Source organism: Galeopterus variegatus, unplaced genomic scaffold (assembly GCF_000696425.1).
Source record: "Galeopterus variegatus unplaced genomic scaffold, G_variegatus-3.0.2 Scaffold2832, whole genome shotgun sequence".
Taxonomy (NCBI): Eukaryota; Metazoa; Chordata; class Mammalia; order Dermoptera; family Cynocephalidae; genus Galeopterus; species Galeopterus variegatus.
Window position 1 is genome coordinate 195,283 of NW_007728943.1, and position 11,033 is coordinate 206,315.

The 11,033-nt window shown below is 40.2% G+C and overlaps 1 protein-coding gene across 1 annotated transcript in view; it reads right to left on the reverse strand.

Annotated features, from left to right (window-relative positions):
* The window catches only part of LOC103599029 (serine/threonine-protein kinase SIK3-like), a gene marked incomplete at its 3' end in the record, with an annotated part of 194,860 nt that extends 183,829 nt beyond the window's left edge, over positions 1 to 11,031 (reverse strand). The window contains exon 1 of the mRNA XM_008583102.1: positions 10,933 to 11,031. Within this exon, the coding sequence (XP_008581324.1) occupies positions 10,933 to 11,031 (99 nt within the window). The remainder of the gene's footprint in view (positions 1 to 10,932) is intronic.
* Between the last annotated feature and the right edge of the window lie 2 nt (positions 11,032 to 11,033).

The window sequence follows — 11,033 nt, forward strand, 5'->3', positions numbered from 1 at the left end:
TCTTTCTTCTTCTCTTAGCAATTTCTCCAGTTTAGGATTATGTCCTTTTGTGAAAGATCAGGAGAGAATGATGATTCATAAAAAGCAGGTGAGGGCCGGCCCGGTGGCGCACTGGATAAGGGCGCCGCTTGGGAAGCACGGCGGCGCTCCCGTCCGAGGGTTCGGATCCCACATACAGACCGGTTCCCGCTCACTGGCTGAGCGAGGCGCGGGGGCAACACCGAGGGTTGCAATCCCGTTGCCGGTCCCCGGTCCGGTACGGGGGCAACACTGAGGGTTGCGATCCGTTGCCGGACATGGAAAAAGAAAAAAAAAAAAAAAAAGCAATTGAAAGGTTAAATTCACACTTATTCTTTTCTTTCTTCTTCCAGGTTTGGTTCAGGGAAAGATGGATTCGGCAGCTACTGTAACCCTCTTTTGATCTGTACTGGATCTATGGCACTAGGCTTAGATGCAGTAGTGATTTAAAAGCCCTAAACCCCCAAGCCAACAAAGGCAGAAGGGGAAACAGATAAGCTAAAGAGAACTAGTACAACTGGTTGTGAGACAGGCCTTCTCATACACTGCTGGGGAGGTTAACCATGGTACAATCTTTCTGGAAATCAATGTGGCGATATCAGGTTTCTTACAAACACGTGTACCCTCTGGCCCAGTAATTTCACTTTTAACACTCTATCCAGAGCAAAAAAATCAGAAATACTTTAAAGACTCATGCACAGAAATGGTTATCACAGCAAATTTAGAAAGTAAAAAATTGGGAAAAACATTTTAAAAGGGCTGCCTGGTTAGTTCAGTTGGTTACAGCATAGTGTTGTAACAAAGGTCAAAGGTTCAGATCCCCTCACCGGCCCGCCGCCCCACCCCACCCCCCAAAAAATTGAACATTAAATTGTAAAAAAAAGTTTCCAAAAATAACAGTAGTCATATCACAGAAAAGTATACATCCATTAAAACTGATGTTTACTAATAGTTTCTAATGATGGAAAAATGCCTTTAATGAATAGGGGGAAAAAGGAATAAAATAGTGTATTAGTATGATCCCTACTATTTAAAAATAGTTAAGTAGAAATAAAAGAATTTTACTTATTAATAATTATTGCCTCTGGGTGGCAGGATTATGAGTGATTTTTTTCTCCTGCTCCTTTATAATTTTCTGAATTTTCCCAAATTTCTTCCATGCGCACAAGTTATTTTTATAATCAGAAAAAAACAGGGCAAGGTGTTAGAAGAGAGCAGTAATAACAGACAGTGTGACTGAGGTAAAGGAATTCATGCTTAATCCCTCCTCTTATCTTCCTTCCTCTCTTTATCAGGTTCAACCTGTAAGCCTTCAACTGCTTCTTTAACTTAACCTTTTGTCTACCCTGATGAGACCAAAACCTGTCCTCTTGTCTTCTAGTACCAGTAGTTGCTACTTATTGCAGATGGATAACACAGCAAACACTAGTTGAATTAATTCATTAAAGATAAGGACCATTAAAAGTAACCAATTAACGTTAAGGGCCAATGACAGGAAAGTTTTGTTTTGGGTTTTGTGGGGTTTTTTAATCACTTAGTATAAAGAAAAAAACAAGAAGTAACTCAACAAATAGTTTGAAGTATTTTTAGGAAGTGCCAGCAGCCCAAACAATCTGGTGGTCTTCAAAGGAAGAGAAGCTCCAAGTCATAAGAGGGAAAACTGGAGCATTGGCTATTACTGACTATACCCGCAGGGGCCATGTCAAGAAAGTAACCCACCAGTAGCCTGAATATGAAAGAATCTTCTATTTAAAGGCGTCTGAATTTAAATTGCAGGATTTACTTTAAATACACTGAACTTCCTAATAATAAAAGTTTTAATTATGCCAAAAATCCATTACTTGCCCAGAAAGGCTGTGAAATCTCCTTACCCAGAGATTTGTGAGAAAAATGTGGAAAATTACTTTTCTTTAATATCCTAATGGCAGATGGGAAACTCCAAAAGTAAAAGTCTAAGACGTATTAAAAGTATAAAAACAAATTCAGCTCTTTTTTTTTAATCCCTTATATCCATTCACTCAGTGAATATTTACAGACATTGTACTAAGTACTGGGAATAAAGCAGCAAACAACAGATTAAAATCCCTGCCCTCATGGAGTTTACATTAAATTATCACACTGTGACATGCTAATGAGCAATAGAAGTTAGATGTTTTCTTTTTTTAATTTTAAGTAAAATGATTTTTAGAAATTTCAAGAATGTCAAAGCACTGCCAAAAATAAACAGCATCTAGCACTGGAACTGATCCAGAGAAGCCCTTAATAAATGTTTATGAAACAAGACTAAGAACTGTGTTGCTGAGGTACTGGGGTGGCAAGAATTCATTTCACTGCACATTGCACCTTCTGAATTTTGTGCCATATACCACCCATTTCTATTTTGATAAATAATTTTTCAAAAGTTTATTTATTGGATGTATGGATGGACTAAATGTAGGAAAACTTTCTTCTAAATTTTCACATTCAATTTTCCTGGGTGGTACTGGGACAGGACAGTCATCTCAGTTGGTTAGAGCACCCTGTATAACACCAAAGTCAAGGGTTCGTTCTGGCTAGCCAGCAAAAAAAAAAAAAAATTATCCTGGGGGTAGCTATGAGAAGTAGAACATATTGCTGGTAAGCATGTACTAGAGCTGAAACTAGGCAGAAATTTGATAATTTCTCAGAACTTACTAATCAAAACCTAAATTTAGCTTAAAATAACTGGCCAAAAGTATCCAACTAAGTGAGCCCAGCCCACACAGACAACCTTAAACAAACGATGGGATTGTTTCTCCTTCCTTTTCAGTTTCTGGGAAGTGTAGCTAAATATTCACAATCTGATTCCTACCTCTTTGAAAAGCCTAATTCTGGGATGAAATACTCATGAATGGCCAGAGACTCCTGGTATATACCATGGATCACACATGTTATGTTACTAACACAACTTCATGATGGCTCATCCAACAGTTTTGTAGTAGCTGATGGAATTCTATTGTGAACAGATCCAAAAGAAGGTCTTTCAAGCTAATTCATCTAAGACAGTTGAAGCTTCTCAGAGACATTGCCTAGGCCATTTATTTAGCAAAGATTTACTACATTAGGACAAATGCCATAAGAATATACATAATTTTCATCCTCTGGATGTTATCAGTCACCTACAGGACAGTAGGTCTATACTATTACGCCAGTAAGGGACCAAGCTCCTCACTATTAGGAGGTGCCAGAAGTCACCTGACAGATGAGATTATTCATTTACAGAACAGGCATAACTCTCAGACCAGAAACTACAACCAAATTAAGAGGAATCCTAGATACGTGGTTCTCTTGACCCTCACCTGTGTCATCAAGGTTTTTATCTAGGTGACTGTGACTGGCCAGTTAGCTCAGCTGGTTAGAGCGCAGTGCTGATAACAACAAGGTCAAAGGTTCAGATACCCATACCATGGATCAAAAAAAAAAAAAAAAAAAAAAAATAAAAAGAAAAAAAAAAAATTTTTTTAAAGAGGAATCCTAGATACGTGGTTCTCTTGACCCTCACCTGTGTCATCAAGGTTTTTATCTAGGTGACTGTGACTGGCCAGTTAGCTCAGCTGGTTAGAGCGCAGTGCTGATAACAACAAGGTCAAAGGTTCAGATACCCATACCATGGATCAAAAAAAAAAAAAAAAAAGTTTGTATCTAAGTGACTAGTTCTCTTAATGAGTTTTAAGATATTCACCATACCTGGAAACTGGTAGTGATCTAGTAGTGAGGCATCGGTTGAGACCAGAAACTACAACCAAATTAAGAGGAATCCTAGATACGTGGTTCTCTTGACCCTCACCTGTGTCATCAAGGTTTGTATCCAGGTGGTAACAGCTGGCTGGTTAGCTCAGTTGGTTAGAGCATAGTGCTGATAACACCAAGGTCAAGGGTTCAGATCCCCATACCATAGATTTAAAAGAAAAAAAAAGTTTGTATCCAGCCACAAAAAAACAACAAAAAAGATTTGTATCTAGGTGACCAGTTCTCTTAATGAGTTTTAAGATGTTCACCATCCCTGGAAACTGTGATGTAGTAGTGAGGAGCCCATCTACGAAAGTTTCTTTCAAAGGTAGATCAGATCACCCCAACACAGGGGAAGTATAATTACCCATATTTCCTGGGAGTGAGTCAGATACAGTAACACAAGAAAACTATGTAAGGCAGACTATTTTTAAGGTCATTGCGTTTTTTGTGTTTATTTCTTTCCCTTTTTACTTCCTTCTTATCTCAGTTATGTCAAGGAGCACCATGGGGTATTTGAGTAGGAGATTTAAAGGAAGAGTCCACCCACAGAGGACTGCAGGTAAGTGGCAGAGTGACAGAGTGCCCTAATGTCAAAGGACAATACGGTATTAGAATATTTACTCTTCCTCTCTACTTGGAAATGTTTCCTCTCATGACATTTCACTTTTGGAGTTTGTTTTAATAGAAAGGACAAATACCTTAGACTTTAAAATATCTTAGACTTTAATTGGTAGGTCTATCTTGTTTCTCTAATAAAAGAGCAAGTGCTCAGACGGCAAGGGCAATGTTTTCTATGATTGGAAGAGCCAGGGTAGAGTTAAACAGGAGTAGGGATACCTGGATTCTAATTCCAGCTCCACTACTAACCATAGGGCTAGATGGATAAATGGGGGGGAGGTGGAATGGTGAGGAGAGATACAAAAGAGAGCCATGAATCTAGTGGATAGTTGGTCTGAAGGACTTTAATAGTCCCTTAAAACCTGAGATTCTAAATTTTGTTAAGTCTATCTTTCTAGACTCTGGAAAAGAAAGAGTAGGAACAGAACATCTCTAAGGTCTTTTCTGTGCCCAATAAATCAACAACTATTCATTGGTTGGTGTTTAATTTATGTGCAAAATGTATGGCATTCTCTTACAATGTGAAAAATACAAGTTGTTAAAATTGAACATCTCCCAACTCAAGAAATGCATCAGAAAAAGCTTTTGTGCCCTTAACCATTAAAATAACCAGCATGAGTTTTTAAAACATAAACCAGGTGATATCAGTGTTCTACTTTGATACCCCCTGATGTCAATCCCATTTCACACTCAATTCCATAAAATGGCCTATAAGACCTTTAATCTGGCCCCTGTCTACCTATCTGACCTCATCTCTTACTGTCCTCCTCTTTGTTCACTAGGATACCATAGCACCATGACCTTGTATCTAACCTTTAAATAAAACAAGCTCATTTCTGCCCCAAGGCCTTTGCACTTGTTATTCCTTCTGCATGGAATCTTCTTTCTTCCAAATCTACCCAGGATGGCTTTTTCTTATTATTCAGGTCTCAGCTCAAATATCACCATATTGGAAAGGCCTTCCCTGACCACTCTATCTGAAGCAGCACCCCTTCCCAGACATTCTCTAGTCCATTTATTTTCTTCATGGTATTCATCACTATTTGAAGTTTAGGGTTTGTTTTTTTTTTTTTTTTTTAACATGTCTCCTGTCTGTCTCCCATTAGAAAGTAAGCTCCAGGAAGGCAAGTATTTTTTGTCTTTCTCATTCATCAGTGTACTCCAGAGCCCAGAATAGAACCTGATAAAAAAAAAAAAAATTGCATTCAGTAAATATGTGTTGAATAAATGAATGGATAAGGAAAAAATTCCACCTCTGTGCAGAGATGTCTTAGGTGTTGTTTACAATTACAGAGGCTCTGTTAAATAAAGAGCGTTTCTTTTTCTTTTCAAAGCATGCATTTTGTTCTCTTTTATTCCATGAACTAAAAAACATCAGCCAGACTGATGCTTGGAGAATGAAAACAGCACTTCTGGCACAGAAATAACTAGTCTGGGCACCTGTGGCTTGAGCCAGATCTATGACTTTCTAGGGAGCTGGCACCAAAGTCAAAATGTTAAAATAAACATCTTTGATGTTGAAAGTGGAATACTGGTATTTTGACTCTGGAGAGACTAGTACCAATCAGTCTTAACTCTTCACAAAGTTTCAAGAAAGTTAGCACCCCCACCACAACTATATCAAAATGAACTTAGTCATCTTTCATTAGTCACTTCTAGATTGTCTTGGTACAGGACTATCTTCCCCAAATGTATCTAATGTAAATCTTGCTTTCAATTTCTTTTTGACATAATTCTCTCTTCTACTTGATAATGAATCCCGTTTTTAGCTTTCTAATGGACACAGCATCATCTTATCTGCTTCATTAAACTTTTCCTTAGAGGTAAAAATAATGCTTATAGCCCACTATAAGTTGTTCTCCTCATGGAAATGAGTTTGCACTAAACCACACAGCACACAAATGTGTCCTGAACTGGTCGATATTTGAAATGTTTTCTCTGTGTAATACTTAAGAACCCTGACCTTGGCCTTCTAAGTAGCACACTTTGCACACAAATGCAAATGTGTTCTTAAGCTTGTAGGAACATTTCTACGTATTCTCCACCCAATTTAAGTGAATCTCTGCAGAAAAGACTGCACTTAAACAAACTCTGTTCCATTATCAATGTAACAAAAATTAGTTACACAAAACACTAAAAATTCAAGGCAGCCCAAAGTAAAAGCCAGTGTCAGTAACAGTTTTCATTAGATAAGCCTCACAATTGTTAAAAAAAAGAAAAAAAAAGTTTAACTAATGAAAAATTATATCTTAAAATACCAATTTCATGAGATTAGCCAGCTTGTACTCCATAGGAATTAAACCCAACTATCTCCAAGTGGCACCTCAAATAGTAGCAAAGTTTTTTTTACCATGAAAGCATATCATCAGGATGGTATCTACTTACACAAAACTGCAGACATATGCATTCATGAACTGTTGATGATGATGATGATAATGATGATAACATTTATTATACGCTTACCAAATGTCCAGCACTGCTGTAAGAGCTTTATATATATTATTTAATTTTCATAACACCCAAACTTGTGAGGTAGGTGCTATTGTCATCCAATTTTACAGATGAGGAAATCCAAGCAAAAAGAGCTTAAATAACTTCTCATAGTCTAATATCATCCAACTATTAAGCAGGAGAGGATTCATACCCAAGCCATCTTATCCAAAAAAGCTCTTCCCACAAACCAATAACAGGTAAGTGTTATATGTATGAAGGTACTTCAAAAAGTTCATAGAAAAATTCATAATAATCTTTTAATTTTAATTTTCCATGAACTTTTTGACGTAGCCTCTCCTTTGTTGAAATACAGTTTAAAAGTATTTGACCAAAGGCTTTTAGGGCCGGCCCGGTGGCGCACTGCTACAGTGCGCCGCTTGGAAGCGCGGCGGCACTCCTGCCGAGGGTTCGGATCCCACATACAGACTGGTTCCCGCTCACTGGCTGAGCGAGGTGCGGGCGCGACACCGAGGGTTGCGATCCCGTTGCCGGTCCCGGTCCGGTACGGGCGCGACACTGAGGGTTGCGATCCGTTGCCAGACACGAAAAAAGACAAAAAGGAAAAAAAAAAAAAAGCCTTTTATAGTAATGTACACTTCAAAAAATGCACACAAAATACATCTAACTCTGTTCATATTCGTCCAACCAGTGAAGGTATAATTAGGCTCAGGCAACAGACTATAAACAATTTGAGAGCAGAAAACCTATACTTTTTAAAATTTCTCTAATACTTTATAGTGTCCTACCAAAAGAACAGAGCCAAAGAATCTCAGGCTAAGACTCTTCCAAGGAAATCAAAGCAGGTAGAACAGCCAGAGTGAGCTGCTGACCAAAGTATGTCACAGATGAAAATTCTCTCCTGTTAACTGTTCTGCAGTGATGCTCTAAGCACTGCAGTGCTGCCCATATTAAGTCTGAACTCATGAATGCCGTGCTGCAAAAGTAACCAACAACCAAATAGGAAAACATTTCCTTTTCTCTACTGATTTTATTCATCCCAGGTACCTACTGTAGCGGTTTGAGAGTTAACAGAATTTGGGAAAGGGCCAGCTTCACCACTTATTGTTGAAGTACAGTAGCTTAGTCAATATATTAAGTTTACTTTGGTCTCTTAGTCCTTAGAATGAGTAGTGTGTGTAAGAAAAGGTGATCATAAATATTTCTTTGATGTTTAGAAAATACTTATTACCTAACCTCCTTCAGCCAACACAAGAACCATCTGAATGACCTAAGACTGGTTATTATATATGATTATAAGAAAAACCCAGGCCATATGATAACCCACAGGAGAAAAAGGAGAAAGAAAAAAATAACACACCTCTAAAAGACAGAACAAAAAATGATTTGTTCAGGAAAGAGATGGGGAAAAAAATCACTCTCTTTACTTCCAACTGACCTGACTACAGAAGTAAGATAAACACTGCAGTGCATGGAGAGAAAAATCTATTTACCTGAGTAACTAAAGCATCAGCTTCTGCAACTTCTAGTACCTATGCACCTTCCCTGCCGTTATATAACCAAACCATAGCCTTAATAGGCCATCATACTGTATGTCAACAGCTGTTAGGCACATCTAAGCTGTCAGCGTTTGAGAATCCCTTCCAAAATGGACTCAGATAGGCATGGAGCAGGCCAAAATATGCTCATCGTTCACCCAGAGCACATGACAACTCCCTGTGAATTAAGCTTCACTCAAGTCATCAGAGTAATTTAAGTAGCAAAAGATAGGGCACTTGTAACTGTAACTAGGAAATTGCATACTGCTACAGAAACACAAATGAATGCTGGTGTGGTCCCTTCACACATGCAACTCACTTTCCAAGCCATTTCAGTCTCATTCAAGACTTTGAATATTTCCATACATAGGAATTGCATAACTGCACACCACAAATGATCAAAGATAAAAACCAACACAGTGACACCCGTTCATAAACAAGCCAATGTTTAAAATGTTGCAGTCCTAAAGGATACTAAGGTCTCAGAGAAAAACTATGAAACACACACACAAATTAGAAAGCGGGCAGACCAGCCATAATTAGGCACTGGCTTTGCTGACTACTGAAGACAGAAATGTCTCTTTTACGTATAAAGCCAAGAATCAACTGTTTGCAATTACACTTTCAAAAATATTCAAAACCTGTCAGTAACAGATTTTATCAATATTTTGAAGTATCTGATTGTTGGACGATTCAAAATTCTTTAAAACATAGAGACCATAAACCAGGCAACCTATTAAGTTTACAGGGTCCATCCCCCAAAGATCAGAGCAAAATAATCACAGAAGCACAATATGATTACTTATAAGGGGTTGAGGGTTGGGAAGGAAATACCAAAATAAGGAACAAGACATGTTTTTGTAAATATAAATTGGCTTGACTAACAGTAAACAGGACTGGAAACACTCTGGGGTGAGGAGATGCACCAGAGTCTTGACTGAGTCTACTCACCCTCAGGATCTGAGGGTAACTTCAGAGAACGCTGAACTTCAGTATCTCATTCAGCTCTGACCTGCAGACTTGGGGCCCTCTTAAAAAAAAACTGACAAAAAGCCTGAAGGGAACCCTCCGGAGGAAGTGAAACTGACCAATCAATTCTCCACAGCCACCCACTCTGGTAAGAAGGGCCCCTTGTAGTCTTTGACAGAAAGTGGGGGAGGGGAGGAACTTCAGGTTGCAAATAAGCAGGAGAGAAGGCCTAGATAAGTCACTGGCTTCTGAAAAGAAGCAATTGCCAAAAAAGCAAAAACAAGGTGGGTCATGATAACCAGAGGCTAAGCTGAGGAGCTGAGGGGAACTAATGTGGCTTTGGTAGGAAGCAGCAGCAGCTGTAAGGGTTCTTCATTCATCAGGCTGAGGAAAAACAAACAGCAGTTTTAAATATAATGAATGACTACATTAAAAGTATTCATTCAAGCAACATATTGAGCAAAGAAAATTTTGAAGTAAAAATGGGCTTCGTGAATTCCATCAAAAACAAAAGATTCCTCCTGATGCCTTAGATTCCCATACTGCTAATGAAGAAGGCTACATAAAAGTGCTACCCATATTTCCTCAAAAAAAAAAAGGAATTTCATATGTATACATATATGGCTTCCTAACTGACCTTGGCCAATTTCAGTACTACAGCTCCTTAAATCCCTTGGGAACCAAAGGGCCCAATGAGTGTACTCCTCCAAAGTCTGTTTTTCTCAGTTACAAGCTTTATCCTCTCCACTGAAAGCCCACCCTGAGTTCTACAAAGCCCACCATTCCTGACCCATCAACTAAAAATAACCAGTAATGCAGCTCTCCCAAACTGTTTAACCCTCGATTACCTAGTGCCACCATAAACCCAGCCCCCTGGGCCGCTGTTCCTTGGGCCCCTTCCTGCTGACAAGAAAAGCAATTTTCCTCCCTTATTTCCCCATTTTGTTCATTGCCTCTTCCAATAAGCGGGTCTCTCCTCGGGCTCCCATTCGCACCATCTATCAGTCTTGGATGATCAAATGCGGATTCCCATCTCTGTCACCAGGTACCAGGTCCTCATACCTCCCGGTACCCTGAACACACTGCACACCCCAATCCATGCCCCAGCCGTCCTGGTTCCCCTCATAATCCCGGCTCTGCCAGTTTGCCCTTGTCTTCCCCTGTCTTCCTGTTCCTCACATTTCATTTACCCCTGCCCTCATTCCCGTATGATTTCTTAATTGCTGGTTCCAGAGACTTCTTGGCTTAGTCTCCCGGCCCCCCGAGAGTTCCAACCCCTTCTTCCCAACCATCCCTTCTAATACTCTCCACACAGCCCTGAGGACCCCTCCCCGTGCACGCTTCCTCAGTTCCCCAGATCCCGGTGCTCAGTGGTCCCCCTTCCCCCTCTGCTGTGGAGTTTCCCTCTCTCGGGTCCCCCGGTGTCCCCTACTTTCTCACTCCCCCCTCCATCTCGGACAGTCCCCTACGCGTCTCCCCGGTCCCCGACACTCAGCCTCGGGGGTCGCCGATCTCTCCCGGCCCCGCCACACTCCGACAGTCCCCGACAGCGCAGCCCCACAGCCGCCCTGTCCCGCGGCGCCAGTACCTTGGCCTTGGTGACGAGGTGCGTGGCCCGCTTGACCACAGCGAAGTTGCCCTTGCCGATGGTGCGGTCGATCTCGTAGTAGCCGATGCGGGCGGGCATCA